Source organism: Poecilia mexicana, unplaced genomic scaffold (genome assembly GCF_051168715.1).
Source record: "Poecilia mexicana isolate PSO_F unplaced genomic scaffold, ASM5116871v1 scaffold_18, whole genome shotgun sequence".
Lineage (NCBI taxonomy): Eukaryota > Metazoa > Chordata > Actinopteri > Cyprinodontiformes > Poeciliidae > Poecilia > Poecilia mexicana.
This window is the reverse complement of record NW_028263387.1, coordinates 14,786,412-14,808,943: the sequence shown is the minus strand read 5'-3', so window position 1 is coordinate 14,808,943 and position 22,532 is coordinate 14,786,412. Positions and strand designations below refer to the sequence as shown.

Here is a 22,532-nt window from a genome sequence, read left to right as displayed (position 1 = left end):
GAGGAGAGAACTGACTAGCGTTAGTCAGCCCACAAAGTCCAACCCTCAGCAGAGCAACTTATTTTACATGTTTACTGTGGTGTAGCAATGGGCAAATGGGAAGACTTATAGTTTTTCTTTTCCAAAAAACAACTTTCTCTACCATTAGGACCACGGAGCACATAACAAAGGGTTCAGCAAGTTCACCCACCAGAAAAATGGATCTCTGGAAACCATCAGGGGTCTCTTGGCATCTTCTCTTATTCCTCTTCTTCTGTCCTGCGGTTGTACTGTGGCCTTTCCATTTTCAGACAATGGATTGAACAATCTTTGTGAGAGGTTCAAAGCTTGGTAATTTTCTAGAGAGGTACATCTGCTTTATATTAATCCCCAGCTTTATCGCTGACGTGTCTACTGTTGTCCCTAGGTCTTCATGAGGCAGTTTGTTCACTGATTTTCTCTTAGTAAATCCTCTGTTGCACATTTGTACTTAATAGTCAGCTGACCTCTCAAGGCAATTAATTTCACTCAAATTTTATTTGGAGGTGTCATGGTAAACAGGGAGTGAACACACTATTATTTACTAGTCAATGTTGTAAAAACAAAAGGAAAGTCCTTCTACTTTAGAAGTGTACACTACTTTGTCACTATGAATCCTAAGAAAACACATTAAAAGTAAGATGACGACTGCAACATGACGTAATCACAAAAGAGTGTTGAATATTTTACCAGCTGCTACCTTTTAATATAACAGAAAAAGGCCAGGTTTGCACAAGTAGCAGCTTGCAGAAGGAGAAGCTTCTGTGAGGCAATGAGGGAGGCATTGAATCAGAGATAGGCGATTCATGCCATTGTCACACGGCGAGAGCATCTTGACCTGCAAAGCGGGGGGGGGTTACCACTTCATCCCCTCACCAATTGCTCCTCCTTCGTTTTTCCATCACAAGCCCCAGAATCGAGCGCGCTGCGTCTCACCTCGGCGGCTCTCACAGTTTTGACCCCCCGTGGCTCATATGTAATACATGCTTACCCTCAAACATTTACAACCCTTCGCTCCCTCGCTTCCTCCCAGAATCCTTCTCTCCTTCCAACCCTCCCTCTCCCCCCCCCCAACTGCACTGTCCTTGTTTGTCTCTCGCCGCCATTTTCTGTACTTACAGTCGTCTTTGTTAGCGCTGCCCCCTTTAGTTCATCATTTCACCTTTTTGGTTATCGGTGAAACACCCGCCTGCTGCTGCTTTAATAAACCTGCCTTTGTGTGAGTCAGGCACAAAAAGAGCCAATTTCTGCCGCTGCTGAGGTGGTCATCAGGTGGAAAAGAAGGCTGAAGATTAAGTTTTGGGCAGTCCCTTCTGAGACGGCGGGCAGCCTCTTTGTTATCCCCCATCCATCTGTTTATCCCCTCCTCATATACTGCACCTCTTAAATCACTCACATTTCAGGAGTTTATGAAAAGCGGACTGAGATGGTGAGGAATAAATAAGCAAAAAAAAAAATGCACAGGAGGCTATAAATTGGTTTTTAGTATGGTGGTGCGCTCATATGAAAGCTCCCAGGTGTTAAGTAAACCCAAATGAAGTGGAGGAACCAATAAAAGCAGCTTCAAAGCTTCCCCATAATCTTGTCAGTTAGGAAGGACACCGTCTAGCCAACTGCAGGATTTTCCACTGATTGATATCATTCATATCGCCTCTTCATAGAGTACCTGCAGTTAAGCACATCCAACAGCCAGGAGTCTTATACTCTTCACGGTCAAAATGCGTCACCATATTAAAAAGGAAAAAAAAAGTGGGGCAGAGAGTGGCTTTAATGCATTAAGGTAATGCTGGAGTGTTTTCTTTTACAAGAGGAAGCCTCTGAAAGTTTGGATCAGTTCCTGAAGTTGACATGGAGAAGTCCAATAAACTCCTTCCTTCTCGCTGTGCATCAAGCTCTGCAGGTATGCCATTAAGTAAATACTGTAGTGCTTTTAAGTGCTTGTCAAACCGCAGAGATGGATGACAAAATAATCCTCTTTACGGTTTACAATGCATCAACATCGTAGGTGTAATTAAGACACGGCGCTGTCAGACAGATGGTGCATCGGGTGGACTGTCTGTGTAAGGGCTGCTGACTTTCAGAATGCACATCTTCAGCTTTGATAGCTGCAGGACGACTTTAATTTGTTTGAAACTGCGCTGCTTGAAACGTATTGTTGTTTGCTGTCACGTCTACAAGCAGCCTTAAAATTTGCAGACGACAGACTACATCTGAAATCTGTATGAGTTTGTTTGGCTGTAAAAAAAAAAATTACATTTTCTTTAAAGCAACACATTACATTTCACATTTCAGTACCCCTGAAGATAGCCCTCTACTAGTATAAGTATGTTGACGTTTAATTCTGTAACACAGAATTCTGGAAATATCTCATCCCAGTGTTTGTCTTGTGGTACCAGTGGTGCTTTTTTTTCTCAAGATTGTTTTTTGTCAAAGGTCTTATGAAAGACAAACTCTAATTAAAAGACTCATATCAATTTTCTTTTTTTTTTGTTGTTATTTTTTTTTGTTTGTTTTATGATACACTTTCAACTATTTTCGAGATTGTAGTTCACAATAGTTGCATTCATTTTAAAAGTGTAGAAGGAAAGGCTGGAGCCTGGAACGCAGCCGGGATCGTAGAGAAACTGTGATGCGTTTGGAGCCACAAACCCGGCCATCGATGCATGACCAATGTCCATGCAGCTCAAGCCTCCAGCTTGAATTGAAATTCATAAACTGGAGATTGAGTGGCGTTTTATTTGATGATGAAGAGAAGGCCAGGAGAACGTCAGCGATGGAGACTTAACAGGTATTTAAAAACACGTCTGTCATATTGCTAATGTTTTCGTGAAGAATTTATTTTTTATTTATGTATTTTTTATTTATTGTGGCAGCAGTAACTTCCAATGAATTATGCTGCAAAACTTCAAAAACTAGTTGGATTGTCAGTTTGACTTTCTCTATTTTCTCCATTGTTGCTTACATGAGAGCATCAATAGAGGATATAATTGCTGTAATGCATTTGCATCCACATAGTTACCTTAAAAAGACTGCAATGAGATTTAAAGTAGTTTTTTTATTATCAATTGTCGCATTTTAACATGTCTGTGTAAAAAAAAAAGTCTATTGTGAATACAGTAAGATATTTTGATCAATAGTCATGGCATAATGATTTAAACAATAAATCTTTCTTATAATAATTTGAATAATTCCTGAATATGTGAAGGTCTGTCAAGGCTTTCTTTTTTGTTTTCTTACAGTGTTTTACATTTCCTCAATCCAGTGTTGATTGTATTCCAATTTCTTTTATAAAAAATAACAAAAATAAGTTTTTACATAAAATATTTGTAGCACCAACAAGGGTGTTTGCCAAAAAAAAGCTATAATCTAAAAATGCACCACCAGTATACAGTAGACGATCTCCATTCGCTCCTTCTCAGCCATCTGACTCTTAAATTAGGGAAGAATAATTTTGCACTTTTATCAGCTGTTCTCCTCCTGGATCAGAGCATCTTTACTCTGAAAGCACCAACTAGAAGCTTCTTCATATTGGATCAAAGTGTCAGACCACCCAAGCCCCACTCTGACCTCTCGCCCTGCAGTTGCCCCTCCCCTCCCTGTGCACACAAACGTTGTGACTTGGCAGCAGCACTGATGACCTTTCTGGGCTCCCGCAGACGAAGAGAGGCAGCCGAATTATTTTCAGCCCGTCATGCTCTTATCTGTGTCTGGCTGTTGTTTGTTTTAAATTACATGGAAGAATGACTACCAGGCATACCACGGTGGAGGAGAAGATTGAGGCAGAATAATGAAAATGAAGAAAGGGGAAAAGAGTCGGGTGGGAGGGGGGGACCATGCTGTTGAAATTACAGCTGCTCTGCCACGCTGTGTTGAGCTGCTGTATCATATCTGAAATGTAAAATATTCTGAAAGGATTAGCTGTGACAATGTGTGCAGTCATGACTGTAAATATAACCCATTCATTATTTCCTCCCGGGCTGAATTTAGCCTCAAGTTGCTAAGATCTTGCTTTTATGTGGTTTTCAAATCACCAGTTTAAAACCTAATTTATTGTTTCAAACACCGGCCCACGTGTGGCAGTGCAGGCCCTATTTACTGATATCTGCGGCTTTTTTTTCCCCGTTCCGCACACTTGCAGAAGTTCTTTTAGAGGAGCCGAGACGGTGTGTCCAGGATGAAAGAACGTGGATTCTGGTGGATTTAGAGGGGAAGGAAAAATATGAGCATATAAAAAGACTTATTTCCCTCAAAGTGGTGCCTGAAATCTCTGCCGTGGTGCAACAAGAGAGGAAATAAAAAGGCAAGCAGAGGGACAGACTGAGGGAGAGCTAATTGATAAGGGCTTTTTACTGTCACGGAAAGCCTGCTTTCCACTGAAGTAGGTGTCTCGCTGCAGTGTTTTTAGAAAGTTGGACTTTTGCAGCTTGGTTGAGTTTGAACGTTGTTAGACTAAGCTTATCTCAGATATAGCACAAAAGGCAATGGTCTCAACCTTGATAGGGGACTGTTGTCTTTTTAATCTGTTGTATCCTAAAGAAAAGAAGTTGAATATTATTATTGGGTTTTTTTTACATGACAGGTTTCTGGCTAGAGTTTGTGAAAAATACCTGATTTATAAATTACATTTAAGAACATTTACAAGAAAACATAGAGGTTCCAAGGCAGTATGGAAAAATTCACCCATCCATCCAAATATTTTGCAGATTATGAATGCTTGGATTTATATTTATAGTATCTGTGGCTGAATTATTTTGAGAATTTTTTTAATTTAGACATAAAAATGTGTAGAAAACCTCAAAGAAAGACGGACACCTGTTGATTTTACGTTTCCACAAATGTTTTGCATACCAATCAACAGTGCACTGGAGGTTTCTCCAAAATTCTTCTCAAGATTTTGCAACCGTGCTAAACTCTAAGGGTAGCTCCAGATTGCTGCTTCCTATATTTCCTAAAAGATTTAGAAAAAAAAAAATCTGTCAAACTTCAGCTGCTGACTCAAAGTGTTATACCAACAAACCTCAACAGTTCAGCCAAAGTTTGAGCTCAGAAAGTTTCACATTTATTTCTTTATGGCTGATAAAAACATTCCTATATGGAAGGCTTTTCCTTAAGTTCCATTGAATCAAAAATGTGTTATTCAGTGGAAAAAAACAAAAGGAGGCTGCTTGCTTAAAAGTGTTTTATGTGCATGATCACACAGTGTGATTGTGACAAAGCAGCACCGGAGTCCTCTGTGACTCTCCAGATTTCCTGTTTGAACCTTCTTGCATTGAAAGTATTTAATACTGGAATTACTATTAGCTCTTTTAATTATGAAGACAAAGTTTGGCTTTATTTGTGACATCCTGTGGAGCGATGTCTCCATAGACAATATCTTTGTTATGTGACTTGCTCTGTACACTGATTAGATAAGATTGGCAATGTTGGAAAAACTGCCAAGGAACAAGCAGGTGGGAATTTCCCCCTGGGCTACAGTTTGGCATATTTGCAAATCTTGTGTAGCATTCTGAAAGTTTCTTGGGTTAGTCACAGTTTGGGAATGCATGAGGCCTGGTTTGTTTGTTCTAGAGTTGCCACAGACGTTAGGCATGAGGTTAACGGCTGTGATCGGTCTGAAGATGAAAGGTTTAGTTGTTGTTTTTTTGTTTGTTTTTTTTACATCCTAGATAGATAGAATAGATAGAAGTACTTTATTCATCCCAACCGGGAAATTACTGTGCAGTTGCAGCATACACATACACACAGATAATTTTAATCATTATCCTGCTACAACTCGTAGACTTGGCACGGGTTGATGTGCTCACGTTGGGAAGGTCTTTGGAAACATCTCTTTCTTTTTTGACCAAAAGTGTAACGTGAGTGGTTTACTGTTCCAAGAAGCCTGTAGCAGACAAAATACCGCTTGAATATTTTTTACGTAGGTAATAAATGCCCCTCGGTCTCCTAAAACATGTTTCAGGAAATTACAAACACTGGGGGGGCGCAGAAGAAAAAGTTTGGGAACCACTGATCTATACAATGTTTTATCTCAATTTGTCTTGTGTATTTATTTCATAACCTGGATTAAAATAATTTATAATAAACCCACAGCCTTAGTTATAACAAATAATATTGTATCTGATTCATTTAATCTAGCTGGGAGAACACGTCAAGGGTGTCCCCTCTCATCCCTCCTCTTTGTTCTGGCAATTGAACCATTGGCTATTGCCATAAGGAACAATCAAAACAGGGTGTCAGAATAAAAAGCATTGAATCTAAAATTGGACTATTTGCAGATGACATTATTTTAATGCTGTCTAATCTGAAGTGCTCAATCCCTCAACTACTTAAAACTATCAATAAGTTTGGTTATATTTCCGGTTATAAACTTAACGAAGCTAAATCCGCCATCCTATTTTTAAATCAGGCTGAAAGACGCAATCCGCCAATTCACACTGCATTTCAAGCGGCAAAAGACAGCCTTAATTATTTGGCCATTAAAATTACTCCAAAAATAGATGACCTGGTTTTACTAACTACACACCAGTGATTAATTAAATAATGGAAACACTTGATAGATGGTCTACCTTACCTATATCTATGATTGGCCGTATAAATATACTTAAAATGAATGTACTTCCTAAATTCCTATATCTTTTCCAGGCTATACCCCTTAATCCTCCTGACGGTTTTTTTTTTACTAAAATAAAAAAAAAACCTTAACAACTTCATTTGGAACAACAGACTAAACTCAGCTCTTAGTGCATCCTGCTGGTTTTCACCAACTGTTCTGTTGTGGGTAAATATAGAAAATACAAACACCACTCCCTTGCCCCTAAACTTATATCTATACTCAAGGAAATACAAAGAGTTACTAAAAAACACTTCAAACCCATTTGTTAAAAACACCAGCCGAGTATGGTACGATGTACATAAATTCAAAAATGAAAAACCAATATTATCCCAATTTTCCCTGATCTGGGGCAATATGTCATTTGAACCAGGCAGGAAAGATATGGGTTTTAAAACATGACATGTTAAAAGCTTATGCAAAATCGCAGACTTACTTGATAAAGGGATTGGGATCAGCATTGAAGATTTGAAACAGAAATTCAACATCCCAAATATATATTTTTTTAATTTCTGCAAATTAGAAGTTTTGTCTTGAGAATTCAAAAATCTCTAACATTACCTACTCTTACTTCTGTAGAAAAATTGGCAACGAATTATCATTTGAAGATGTGCCTAATATCACACTTCGATAATAGCATCAAAGAGAGCTCCCAGAAATCCATCCATTTTCTTTACACCCTTGTCCCTTAGAGGGGCCAGGAGGGTTGCTGGTGCCTATCTCCAGCTAACGTTCCAGTCGAGAGGCAGGGTACACCCTGGACAGGTCGCCAGTCTGTCGCAGGGCCACACAGAGACAGACAGGACTAACAAACAACCACACACACACACTCACACCTAGGGACGATTTGGAGAGGCCAATTAACCTGACAGTCATGTTTTTGGACTGTGGGAGGAAACCGGAGTACCCGGAGAAAACCCACGCATGCACAGGGAGAACATGCAAACTCCTTGCAGAAAGACCGGGACTGGGAATCAAACACAGAACCTTCTTGCTGCAAGGCAACAGCTCTACCAACTGCCCACTCCCAGACATCCTCAGAACCCAAAAGAAAGGCATAGTCTGAAGATCTGAAATGTAATATATCAGTCGAGGAATGGCAGAGGCCCTGTCTGTCTGAATCTTGCTCAAGTTATTAAGTTAAGATAACGAGCAACAATAATTTCTATCATGACGCTTAGGCTGATATTTAGCCCTGGCCTCACAAGTACTGCAGGCGGCATATTTAGATTTATTCAGAGCTCGGACACCATAAATATCTTCTTCCTTCGCCCTTTTTTGCAGCACAGATGTTAAAGTTTGGTAATCGGGCCTCCTCTTTCCAGAGCAAACGTCCTCAGCCGGGGACGTTTGCTCTGGGGCCCGGTCTTCCAGTGCCGCTTTTGACAGTGCGGAGGTTGAGCTTTGAGCCTCAACGGCCTCCTTTGCACCACTAACTTCCCCAGCCGGGGACAGATCTGTCTGAAAATTCATTTCAGACACAGTCGTCCGATATGAGGTTTCAGACAGAGCTGTCTGAAATGAGTTTTCAGACCGATCTGAGTGATCGGCCTGAAAACTCCCACGATGGTCCGACTCACCGCAAACTTGCCCAGCCGGGGAAGTTTGCTGTGAGTTTACAGAACCATCTGACTTTAAACTCCCACAGTGGCCTGATGGGCCACAGCAAACTTTCCCAGCCGGGGAAGTTTGCTGAGAGTTTTGGCTTTTCGGGGAAGTTTGCCTAATAATCGGGGAAGGGTTGAAGAGATAGGCATCGAACTCATCATACTCAATTGACTCATCCTTGTAATTAGCGGTGTCAAATGTTACGCCAGGAAGTATCTTATTAAAAATAGTCCTTACCCCTGTGGTGATCAAATATCCAGCACTAAACGTCAGGGGGAAAAACACAGTGGCTACGATCTGTTCCATATGTAAAATTGCTAAAAAACACACAGCTACGAACCAGAGATGCTTGGATATAACCTCCTGTTTTGAGATCCAAGCATTCATAACCTCAGATGTTCTTTGATCTATGTCATAGATGAGGTCATAGCTACTATGAGTCACTGCAGTTCTGGGGGAAAGTCTTGCTTCTGATCGTTGCTATGGAAACGGTCAAGTCAGTTCTGCATGACTCAAACTATTAACCCTTTGCAACTGTGTCACCGCCATGACGGACTTCAGAAGAGTATATTTCAGGAGGCTAGGGATTAAAAGAGGGATTTTAATGGTTAAATATTAAGTTTAGATTGAAGATGGTATATTAAAACCATTCATTTAAGTGGGATTTTTCATCATTCTATCAGGTTTAAAATTTTGAATCATACTTGACTTAAAAATAATTTAAAAGTAAAATTAAATGTAACTTACAAACATTTGCTGTTGCTGTTGCTGTAAATTGCGACAATAAATTTTGCCTGCTTGGAGAAGAGCTACAAAGAAATAATTTTGGTTTAATAATTTTACATGTTAGCATAAAAATAGAATAAAGAATGATCCCAAAGAAATGATGCTGCCGCTCCATATTTGATGGGTTGTAAACGACCCACTCGAACACATTTGTTCTGTACGGTGCGGAAACATGAACAATAGACAGAACGTAATGTCTTCCAGCTTTTTCTGTGTAACAGAGCTTGACACCAACAGCAGCACAGCGTCAGCAGCCCACATTGCTGATAGCCGGGAAGGAGATAAACGAGTCCATTTCTATGCTTTCCTGTAAACTGGTTATGAGTCCGTTGGTTTTTCACTTTTCTTGTATTTTAACTATTAAACCAACTGGTAAACAATTTTTAAAAGAATACTAGCTTCTCTCTGTCATGATATGGGGCTGTAGGCAATGAGAAAGACGCTCGTAGGCCCAGGCAGACATTTTAGAAGATATTTAATGACTAATCCAGCACAGGTATCCAGAAACACGGGAAACACAGGAAGCACCAAGGAGACCAGATGTGCAGCAACGAGAGACGTATTGACATTAGACAAGGACTTGACGAGGAACAAAGACAACAGGTGGACTTAAATACACTAGCTGAAAAATATATTCCATCCTCAGTATCAATTGTGTGCAATCACATAAGGTAGCTCCAACGCATTATTTGGCAGGATATTGCATTTCAAGTCATGCATGTAGCCTCTGGATGCAAATTATATTTTTGGCCTGTTGGATAGACTTCCACTGGCCTTAATGCCCATATTTGAGATTTATTTTTAGTGTATGAGATGCTAAATATCACAAAGTGGCGGGGACGTTTCAACTTTAGAAAATAGTCAGAAAGGGTGGATTAGTCATCTTGATATTGTCATTATAATCTTGCAGCTCTATTTTCAGCCTATTTTTGTTCTTCTACAAACAAAAAATACAAATATAAGAAAATAATTCACTTAACTGTTGATTCCCTGATGTTGGGTTAGTTTCTGTGAGCTGTGTGGTAATCTATATATATATATATATATATATATATATATATATATATATATATATATATATATATATATAAATAAAATCATGACCTTTCAATATTCTCAGATAAAAAGAGACTGGATCGGCTGTTGCAGCTCGATATCTGTCTGTATTTTGAGTGCAAAAGAGTTGGGGTTTTCGAAAATAATGAGCTTGGCTACAAGCTGCAGAATTATCAGCAACGCAATAATGTCATGTTAAAGTTGGCAATGGAGCTAAGTAGGCATAGTTTCACTGAAGGCTGTTGCTCCATCAGAAATGTCTTTAGAAACAAAAGTCTGTCCTGTCAAACCAGGGTAGAGACAAAATATCTGTGACCGTCAGCGAAAATGGAGCCTGCAGCATCAACATTATTAGTGATTGAGTTAAGCCGGAGACAATCACAGTAGTAATGTAGATCGTGTCATTCTGACGAAAACAGTGTGTTATTTTATCGCTCTTAAAAACCACTAAGTTTTGGAGCATAGCATTGGGTTCAATGCGGTGTTGAATAGACAGCTCTTTATCAGGAAATACTTTTTCTATAATGATTCTGGACAAAAAAAGTCCTAATTGGGATATCTTTAGATAGCATTGCAATCCTCTTGGTGATTCTATAACTTGACAGAAGTCACCAAAAGAATTTCTAGAGCAAGATTATTACCTCCATTTTGTGATATTAATAAAACCAACGGTGAAGGTCGGACGTGGTGCGAAATATTTGTGGACGTAAGCGGCACATTGACCAATTTAAACTGTGTAAGGTGAGTAGACGGCAGCATGAAGAGACGGTCAGCTTACGACTCTATTCAACATTGTATTCTCATTGAATAAACAGTTTTAGTCAAAATCTGAACTCCGGTTTTAAACATGACACTATGATCGCTTCTTGTGACGAAGGCGATTCTTTCCTGTGTCAGCTAATTGGGCCCTAGATAGCTGTTGCCTGTGTTTTTTCTTTTGGCTCGGCGTGCTCAGAGGAGCTATTCCAGTTGGACTCACATTGGAGGGTTTACGAGCATAAATAGTCTGTGTAAATCGTGCATCAATATCTCAACCAGGATGAGGTCCAGACGTGGACATTTAGCGTTTTTAAACCATCCAAAGATGGAACGATGTGCTTTGGACATTAAAGTCCAAGAGGGCTTGAGGTTAAGGTCATGAAATGCTGGCCAGATGTTTTCTTGAAGCAGTAAAGCCAGGCCAAACCATAATACTACACCCACCATTACGCATGAACGTTCATGATTGTGTCTTTTCAGTTGAGTTAGAAATGCTTAAACCTTTCAAACAATTTGAAGATGAATATTAAAACAATTCAAGGTGGTCAAAGTACAAAAGCCTCCATCATTTCAACAGTGAAGTCTGTGACAGATTTTCTTGGTCTCCAACTTGGCTCTTGGATGTCTTTCAATCAAAGCAAAACTGATCCAACCATCTCCAATCTTAACACAAAGCTTTAAGGAAAGGTGATGTATAATGGCTGCTATGTGATGTTCTTCCCTGACCTGTCCGCGGAGGTGGTAAAACAACGGAAACGATACGACCGAGTGAAACCATAAACTGAATATAAACTTCCCAAATCCTAAACATGGTTTTACATATTCTGCTATTAATTGAAAATAATCTGATCCAGGTTTGAAGTGTCTAGGTGTTGCAGATTTGGAATTAGACCAGTTCTAGTGTGATCCAGATGCAAAAAAAGTGGTAAAATCAACCTTTATTGAAGTTTCACAAATCAGATAAAAGTTTCACAAATCACAAACATGATTCTAAATATTCTACTATTAGAGCAGAATAATTTAGTCCAGGTTTGAAGAGTCTAGGTCTTGTAGTTTTGGAATTAGAGCAGCTCTTGTGTGATCCAGATGAAAAAAAAAATGGTGAAAATCGAACTTTGAGTTTTCACAAATCAGAAAAATGTTTCACAAATCACAAACATGATTTTAAATATCCAGCTTGAAGTGGAGAATAATCTATTTCATGTTTGAAGTGTCTAGGTGTAGTAGTTTTTAAACTAGAGTTGATTAAAGATGCGGAAGGTAATGAAAAATTAAGTGGAATCGCCCTTTAGCTATTGGAAGCTGGAATTGGAAACCAACTTCAGCTTCGTTGATACTAAGACAATAATCTGATTAAAAGCCTGAAAAACTGAAAGTATTGATGCACTGAAAAAAACTGTACTGAAAATGGAAAAAAAAACTATTTTTTTCAGAGTAATATATTTGCTTGTGAGGTATAGACTGGTATATATTTATACCAAAAAGCTCTGCATTATATGTTATTATTTATCAAAACTTATATTGCATGAATCAAGAAGATCAGATTAAGAAGGTCCATAGCAGATGGAAACATGCTTGATATATAAACTGATATTGTCTCTCAATTGTTATATTAAAACAGCGTTAATACTGGCATACTGTCAAGGAAACTCATCTTCAAAGCAGATATGAAACCACTAAACATAAACAATCCAATTCCAAATAAAATCTAGTGCTAAATAATTGTAGTAACTCACAATATTGCCACATTTTGACTCTTTAAGTCTAATTTCTCATGTTCTGACTCATGGATCCTGGCCACCTATGAGGTTTGCTTGTGCCTTTCAGTAGCAGCAGTGCTTCACTTCCTCCTCCCTCCCTTTGGGATCACACAGGCTTGGTTTATCCACCACATCTCTAATTGTCACTGAGGGGGCTCCAACACTCGTTACACGATGCTCAGTACAAGCCACAATGGACATTTCTGAGAGTAAATCCAACATCAGGGAATTAATTAGGCAGAAAACAAGGGGTCATAGGAGTACTAATGACAGAATAACAAGGCAGAGTTTTTATTTGCTGCTCAGCAGACATAACACATATTCAAAGACGTGGAATGCTAATTAGGTTTAGAGTTTAGCCTCGTTTATGACAATATTTATGTCTGTGATGACTTTTTATGCATAGTTTTAGCAAAAAAAATAATAATAATTACGTGGGGCTTGTTAATGTTTTTGAGAATTATTTTATTTTCAATTGAACATTTTTAGCTTGAGTTCGTAACATAGTGGTATTGTCACCATGCAATGATGACACTACCACTTTTTTAGACCTCCTTTCTTTATGAGAGGTGCTGTTAATGCCGCTGAGTGTGAACGTACACTAATAAAATTAGACACAATCACAGTACTGAAGCATTGCTGTAGCTTTAGTACAACGAGCAACATTTTTTGTGATTTTTATATTTAAATGAGCAGCTTATTACAGATTATAAAAAATATAAAACATGTCGACACAGTGCCCTTACTCTCAGCCAAACTTAAAAGGGACCTATTATGTAAAATGTACTTTTGCATTGGTTTTGTACTTCCTTTTGCGTCTCAGTTGCTTCTAAAAGCTGTCTAACCGCTTAAAAAACAAACATCCATCCATTTTCTGACAATAAGTTAATGTTTTTTGGTGTCTGGACAACGAGCAGTTTCAAAACGTCTACCGAATACAAGGTCACAACAATAAACTTTTTCTATCAAGTTAAATATTGTTTACTTTATGGTCAGTATTGGATGCTTCCATCTTTTTATACAGTCACCACAGAAAATCAAATGCCGAATGTCTACTAACTCTGTTCCAGGTTTGGCGATGGCTACACGGTGATCGTGCGCGTCGGCGGCTCCCCTCCTGCCCTCAGACCAGTCGAGGACTTCGTCCGGCTGACTTTCCCGGACAGCGTTCTCAAGGAGAAACACCACAACACACTCCAGTACCAACTCCCATACACACAGGGAGCTTTGGCCAGCATCTTCAGCCAGTTCACCAGAAATCAGCGCAGGCTGGCCGTGGAGGACTACTCCGTGTCCCAGACAACTCTGGATCAGGTGAGACATAAAAAAACAACAACAAAAAAACAAGCCTCACTTTATTGATTAAAAACTTTTCGTCTTGTTTGAAATCATGGGTCATGTGTGAAAATTGTGTATGAAAGGAGAATTAAATGATAGGATATGCAAGTTAAGTTTTGAAAAGCTTCTGCAAAATGTTACAAAAACTTATACATAATTCTGTGTGCATAAAGTCCATATTGATTTGAGTCTGCCTACATACCACCAGATTGAAATGGGTCAGAGAGATAAAGCCATAGCTTTGGTATCATGTGCATTTTTGACATTATTGTTCTAAACTATGAAACATTTTTCAGCTCAACTTTTAATATTTCATTAGTTTTCCATCATTCCATTTACTGACATTGTAAAACGAGTCATTTTTCACACAAGAGACTTAAAACGCATTTTTGTTGTGGTAGTACATTAAAAAAGAACAAGTCTTTACTTTAGGAAGTTACTTTGGTGGTGATTGATTTTCTATTACCCAGATTTATTAGTGCAAACTCCGGAGCTTCACTTTCATCCTCGTGGGGAACTTCTTCGGGAGTGCATTTTTGACAAATAAATGATGATGTTGAGAATGATAAATATTTCCTGTGTTTATGCTTGAGAGCAAACTATTGATTTTTAGCCAGTTTTACTGTACAAGGGAGACATTTTGACCCTGAAATTCTTTTTTTCCTGAAAAAGACTGATATTTACCAATAATTCTATAGCAGCTCAGCTTATTGGGTTACTACTTGAACAATCCATCAGCGGTGCACTCTAGGAATTTTCAAGTAACCAGTAGAACATAATAGCCAAGACAGTTTCACCGTACCGATGTCGTATATCTTGGCGTCTGCAGATGCATACGACGTCCTTCATATTCTAAGCGTTTTCCTTCTCCACACACCGGACGTAAAGTATTAACATGCTTCTGCAGTGTTTTGTGGCATGCTTAGGAAGGGAATACAATCATTTGTTTTAGGACAGGACAGAGAGCCGTGAGGACCAGGACTGAGAACCGTTCTTCTAGATCATCTTGAGTCTTTTCTTCAGCTCACCTCCCGGGTTTCCTACAGGATTTACCTCTGTTCATTGCTGAACGATGATTTTATGTCCAATGATCAGATTTTTGTCGATTCGACCGTTTTATTTTGAGTCATTATCATCTGAAACACCAATTGACGACAACCCATTTTCAGTTTCTTAGTTGAGTCCCTCATGACACATCTTCCACATCAGACACTTTATACTTTTCCACATAGTCATCATTAAATATCAGGCCACAGCACACAGTTTTGGTAGGGTTTACCTGACAGTGTTTTGTACATCTCCTTGAGATAACACTTTGTCTTTGCTGACCATTCCCCTTTGCACCGTCTCTCTAGATCCTCCTGAGTCCACTCCATTACACTCGTCTCATTTCTGAGTTAATCTGCCATGTGTTTTTGGACATTGATTGAGTTATACTGTATTTCCTTGCCAATAGCATAAAATATCTGTTAGAGAAACATGATCCAATGCTTCATCAGACTTTTACCCCCATCTGAATTAATGTATGTAAAATAATGTTGGATTTATTTATGCTTTTGCACTAAAAGATACATTTATTTCTTATTTACTTTAAGGCTTTTGACACATTTCCACCTGGGATGCCCCCCCCACCCCCCCCAAAAAAAAAAAAAAAAAATATATTTATATATATATAATCTTCTCTTTATTTCATCCCAAGCGCTACACCTTTTTGTTGAAAATAAGCCGAGTACTGGATGCCTCAGACTGTCTTCACCTTGTGTTTTCCCTCGCGCCCCCAGAGGTCTGATACAATCAGGCAGTGAGTGGTGAGTGTGGGTGTGATTGGTCTTACAAACCCTCTATTAGCTCCACAGCCGATGACCAGACGGGGAGGTGGGGGATGACTTCTCGTAGGTCTGGAAAGGTCATGAGTCCGCCTCGCTGAGAGAGGAGCAAAAACAGACACAGATGGGAGGCATCTTTACGGTCTCTCTGCTGTATTTTAATCAAATTATCTGCGCCGTATAAAGGATACAGCAGCAATATTAAGAGTTTTACTGTCAGAATTTTATGAACACGATCCCCGTGTGGATGGCTTGTAATTTGGGATGAATGCCGTCTTTGCGGGTGTTATTTGTGTAAAATGCGTCTTTCAGGAGTCATTTAGCCGTCCAATTAAGTATTTAAAACACACATCAGAAAGTAAATGCTTTAATTAATATTTATGGTAAGCGTTTAACTCGAGCCATGTTTCAACTTCAGCCGTGCTGCAGCTGCCAACCTTGGAACGCGTCTCTGAACGTTTGTGTCAGCTGCTGCAGTTTGTGCTCTGGTCAGTGTTTACCAGATAAAAGGCAGTAAATAAATCATACCTAAACCAGAAGGTCAGGTTCTTATAGCACAGAGGGGATCGGGATGCGGAGCCTGCAGAGACCCAGACAGTCACCTTTCAGCTGCTGATTTATACAGCACAGCCTCGACCTATAGCATAACACCCAACTTGAACTACAATTAATATTGATCGACACGGCCTGGTGATGGTGATTGCGGGGACGGTGCGGACCTCACAGGAGAATGTGACGGTGTCACTCGTCTTTCAGAGGACAGTCTGGGTCCAGAAGACAAAACGTTATCGTGACGATATTTGGAAAACTGTTCAAATTTGTCGCCAAAGCACGACGAGAAGGAAGGCAACAAATAGTTTGTTTTTTGTTTTTTTTTGTTTTTTTTATTCAAAATGTGTCATGCATTTTTGCTGAAGGTGCCACGTTCAGTTTATGTTGATGTTATTGGACCATGAAGCAGTTCTAACTATAAAGATGTGGATAGATAAGAGCGTGGGGCCATTAGCAGAAAAATACGAGTCCACATTTTTCATGCAGCCTGTTGATGGTGGGACTGATTGTCCTTTATTGGTTTATGCCAACATGCTCTGCTTTTTTTTGCCAAATGAATATTTGTTTATGAGGATTCATGCAACAACAACAGTCGTGGGACTCCACTGCTAGTGCTTTTCTTTTTTCTTTTTTTTTTAATACACATAATGTGATATACTTTTGGCCAGTATGAATGAGCAGATGGAAACATAGATTATCACTGACAACGGAAAGGTGTGAAATAGCTTTCTTGGGTTCACTTCTAATCATTGCTTGTGGTTGCAATGCTGCATTTCTGGAATAGTTTATTTCCAAGTTTTCTCTATGAATTGTCTAAAACGGATTACTTTGATTACAATCCTGATAAACAAATACTAATTTTACCAAACATTATTTCCTGATGGCCCCCGACACAAAGTTTAGGACGAATCATAATACGGTTACATGGTACAAGCGGCAGATGAAATCAACATCCCCCCATTTGGGTACCTGGGATGATGCTTATAGATAAATGGGAAGATCCAAATCAAGCTTATTCTACTGATTGGACTCTATATATTTATGTCTTTTTGCAGGCTGAAGGAACTTGAGGAATGTCTCGACAGGGTATAGAAAAGTCTGTTTCCTCTTAAGTAACTCGTGGCTTCTCTGCGCTTCATCTGATTTCATTCTAAGGGCTTCACAGATACTAACATTAGCACATTAACAGCATCCACACAGAACAATGACATGGATGGAGGCAGACATGGTGCAATGGCCAGATAAAGACCTTTAAAACGATTTTTGACTGACCCGTGAACCGAGCTAAAAAAAAAAAATGTTTCTGATGCCAGTCATCAAAAAATTTCTCATCTCATTTCCACGCTTAAGCCGACAGCTAACTGAGCTAGCTGAAACCCTCATCACTAACTGGAATGTGATCACAAAGGTTTTTGTGAAGTGAACTCCCAACCTAGAACTTTGCATCAATGCATTAGCGTGTTGGCAGATTGTGCGTATGATCTCTAGATAAATCCCTTTGCACTCTGCAACACGTCCTTTGTTACAAAACAAAGGTTAATTGTGTAAATGACGTCCTTCCCCTCCCGCGTTACGCCTCGGTGGTCTCCAAATCAACACCTGAGTTTACCCTCCGTAATGTAATTAATGCCTGTATCCATCTGTTATCGCAGAAATGCCACCGAGTTGCACTGGTGCACGATGTTCATGTCGTTCTCGGATACATAAGAAAAAGGGAACATTAGGGGAAGCAAAAAATTAGGTCTCATCACAGCACAAGATTCTTAGTGTGTGTGTGTGTGTGTGTGTGTGTGTGTGTGTGTGTGTGTGTGTGTGTGTGTTCAGTCAGAAGTGCTGCACTATGCAAGACCTCTCCAACTATTGGTCTTATGGAAAGTTAAACACAAACACTACTTGGATATTCTGCTGGATAACTGCGCAGCCTTGAGTGCGAATATCAAATTCCGAGCGTGCCTCGTCATATCAAACCGATATCAGCCGGCAGCGGGGTCAGAGATGCCCGCAGAGATGGGCAGAGAGGGTATTTGTTGCTACTGTCATTCTTATCCTCTTGCTCACTGTCATCTGACAAAATGCTTTGACAAGCCTGACCTTGATGCGCACTGCTGATGAGCCGACGTCAGCCGTGCGCACTCGAGCTTTAGCGGCTCTGCTGCTTGTTTCTTAGTCGTGAGGTTTCCCAGCATGCAGCGGCCACATGACACACACACGCGCAGGTTTATCGTTGGAGCTAATTTTGTGTCTTTGTTTTAGAGACGCAATAAGATTTAAAATCCTGATGACGGATAAGGAGGATTTATTTAGTTTTTACTATGTAGTTGCACTGGATTTTTGTTATTTCTTCCAGTTGCACTGCCCCACCTTCCAGGAAAACATTTTGAAATCCACAAATCATCATACAATCACGCAGTGGTTTGTGTTGGTCTATCGTAAAATCCATCTAAAAATCTGCATTGAACTCGAGGCTGTGAAAACCACAAATTGATCACTTGATTTATTAATGTTCCAACAGGTTTTCTTTCTGCTTTTCCATTCATGCAAGTTTTGAGAAGTTTCTCCTTGAACGCAAATCTGAACATGGGCTCTTAAAACTTTGTGGGCAACTGATACTTGCGGCTAAATATTTATCTTGGCTCAATAATGCAATCAGACGTCTGACATTTAGATCCTTTATTTACATATATATAATTCGTATTTACGTTCCTCGGAAAATAAATCTTATTACATTGACGTACTCCTCCGTCTGGCCTCAGTCCGTTCATTTCCTTTAAAATAAAAAGCACACAGTTTTTCCTTCTCTGTTATTTTTCCTCCTGTTTTTTTTTTTTTTTTTGTACTAAGCTGCAACCTGTGCACTTCAGAAAGGCAAATACCACTTACCAAGGAAGACATCGGTCCTGCTAACGCTCTGCGTTAGCCATCAGGACTTGTGTCCAGGGGACGTTTCAGGTTCCCAACGTATAACTGCTAATAAACGGAGAGTAATTAAAACATACACAGCTGAGCTAATCGCCACGTTTCACGCCGTTCCCTGAACCAATTTGCTGAAGCTCTCCCTCAGCAGCCGAGCTCATACAACACGCCTCGGTCACATGGTCCAAAAGTGAGAGTTGGCAGGTCCGAACAGAGCCGCTTTGCACTTAGCACGTGGGCCTGAAGTGTTTTCTTTGTGGATCTGAGCGGAAATAAGCAGACTTTCTAAAAATATAAAAACGTTGTATTAGGAAGCATTTCTGCAAGAAGGAATTAACTCTCCAAACACAACTTGACTCAACTTTGTCCATTTTTGTTCTTCATCTTTAGCTTTACATTTCTTTATTTTTGTATAAAAAAACTTTTTCTATGTATATTTCTGAAATGAACTTTCTTATATTTTCCTTTTTATATATATATATATATATATATATATATATATACAGCTTTTTTCTATTCAGTCATAAGTCGTCTGACCACATTTTCCAAAGTGAATTCATAAAATGTTCTCATTGACAAATTAAATATGTCAGCATAATTAACACTTATTCTCTTAATAATGCTGCTGCAGATATAAAAAATAAACAATAGGCTGCAGATTATATTCATTAGTTAATTAAAACAGAATGATGCTAACAGATCTCTCTTTCCCAGTTATCAGGGTCTCACGAAACAAAAGAATATATTTCAGCCCGGCACAACACTGATGTGTTCATCTGGTAATTCAAACCTGTCGCTCCAGTTTATTTGCCTCCTGCCAGAGCAGATTTTGTGACCGTAAAGGGCATTTTAATTGATAGAAACTCTGAGTAGTCTCTGATAGGATTGGCCTAGAAGACTATTCTTTATTTTTTTCCTTATCCCCATGATTTTAAAAGCAGCCTCATAAATCACATGCTTTTACTTTCACACAGCCATTGAAATCCATTTAATGAAAAAGCAATGCTCTTATCATTTTATACGATCCTCTTTGCTGCTTTTGCTCTGCAGAGTAAAAGTTTTTTTTTTGTTTTTTTGCCGTGCCATTACCGCCGAAGCCGGCCGCGGTGTTTATACGACACAATGAAACCCACACAACTTTTTTTTTTTTTTTTTTTTTTATGAAAGCCATAGGATTGATTTTGTCTTCTAATATATTTTCATCACAGAGAGGAGAATGGTTGTTTTATTCTCTTTCTCAGCTGGTCAAAGATGTCAAGCTGACATTCGCCGTGCGAGTCCAGACGTCTTGCTTGACGCCTCGTGGCCTTTGCACGGCAACTCGTTCACACGAAAGCTGCCAGCTGAATCACCATTTCTGGCTTTTTTTCTTCTTCTTTTTTTTCCAAAACTAGGAGAAAAGAGGAGAGAAACTTTATATTGAAAACTGGAATCTGTCTTCATTTGTGACGACGTGTTGTTGATGTTTCAGGTCTTTGTGAACTTTGCGCGCCACCAGCACGGGGAGGATGACTCTCAGGCCCACAGCAACCCGGTCGACATCACGGACGAGATGCCGCTGAGGTCGCTGCGGAGATACCGAGGAGCGGAGAGCGCCTGATGGAGAAATCGACGTATCGGACCAGAATGAATCGGCAATAAGTCTCAGGGGGAAAAAAAAGAAGTTTTTTTTATTGGCAGCAACACAATAATTGGATTCTTAACACCTACTACTACTCAGATTGTTCTGTGAACTCAGGCTTCCTGTAGACGCGTTTTTTCTTTTTTTTTCGACATTTTATTGCAATTTAACATTTGAAATCGCCCCTGTCCTTCTAAATCTGTGTTAAAAACTAAACAGTTGCTCAAATACTATTTACTACTTGCAGGGAAGGTGTCGTTTCTTTCTTTACCAAAATGAATTACGTTCCATGCGTTTGCAGTAGAATAGTTTTGAAGCATTTTCTAAACTTGTGTTCAAGTGGAAAAAGGATATCGGTAAAAATGTCTTATTTTTAAAAATGAGAGCGCAACACTAAACATATCAATTTTAACTTAAGCGAAATTACTCAAACTGCACACATTTAAAAGATTTGCGCTGTATTTTTAGCACACGGGTAGGTGATCTTCCTTTTTCCTAATTTTACCGACCGAAAAGAACGCAGTCCGTTTTGAGATTTGCTGCTGATCATTACATACCTCAGGGCTGGTCTTTGGGCCAAATCTTCCAGCTTACGCACAGATAATTGCACGGCGTCGAGGACACCTCGCTTTATTTGAAGACCTGGTGTATCGTCTGTTTACGTTTGAGAGAATGTAATTCTGTCGGTCCGTGTTGCAAAACACCGCGTGGGGATGTTGAAGCGACACAATCGCCTACATGCGCAGCAGCTTTATTTGCCGACAGGCACTCCAGTGACAACTTTCAGACAACAAATGACGGCGGCGGGATGCATTTGCACTGAACGTCTGAACGTTTTCAGTTAATTAGAGGCATGTTGAACGACTGACTCTGAGGTTACTGCAAAGTCAAGTAGGTGGCAACATGTTGGTTATTTAAAGAGGACGACGTATCCTTTGTGTGCCTACATGCGTTTTTACACACAGCACTTTTCGAAGCTCTTGATGCTGCTCTGCATGCAGCAGTCATTCATGTAAGTGGCCATAATGTTTTTATAAAATCATCTGGAGACGTATACGGCTGTGTGAGCCTTAAACCGTTTAATTTTGTTGTAATTTATTCCTTGATGAATTATTTCTGTTAGATTGATTTGTGTTCTTATTATGTTTTTCAAAGTCTGTCAGTTTATCATATTAATGCATTAATTAATACATATTTAAGTGTAATAAAAATGAATACATGAATAAACATCAACAATTTAATATCTGTATAAGACAATGTGTTGATCCTAATTCAGTGCTTTATGTCAAAATAAAAAAAAACCCGACTCATCCTTAATTGTGATTGGTTTTGATGTTTATTTGATTCCATAAAACAGAAATGAACAAAAGCATCCATGTTAGCGATATGTTATGATTGCAAATGTTTCTTAATTTTGCCCTTGTTGCTGTTGCCATCCTTGTCCTGGCTTCCAGTCTCTTCGATTCAATTAAATTCAGTTTTAAAGATGTTCTATTTATCCCAAAGGGAATATTAAATGTAACTCGTATTGAGTGTTGCCAGGTTGGACAGATTTCCGCCCAACTGGGCTTCGATTGATCATATTGGGCTGGGGGGGAAAAAAAAAAAAAAAAACAGCTTTGAGCGGGTTGTTAAAATTTCAGCCGTTTTTTTCACCACATTTGGCAGATTTTTATTAAGTGTTT

The 22,532-nt window shown here is 39.3% G+C and overlaps 1 protein-coding gene across 1 annotated transcript in view; it reads left to right on the top strand.

Moving 5' to 3' along the window:
• The window catches only part of LOC106930199 (phospholipid-transporting ATPase ABCA1), a 192,148-nt gene extending 169,984 nt beyond the window's left edge, over positions 1–22,164 (top strand). The window contains exons 48-49 of the mRNA XM_088016037.1: positions 13,668–13,911; positions 20,698–22,164. Of these exons, the coding sequence (XP_087872163.1) occupies positions 13,668–13,911; positions 20,698–20,826 (373 nt within the window). The 3' untranslated portion in view covers positions 20,827–22,164. The remainder of the gene's footprint in view (positions 1–13,667; positions 13,912–20,697) is intronic.
• The last annotated feature ends 368 nt before the right edge of the window (positions 22,165–22,532 follow it).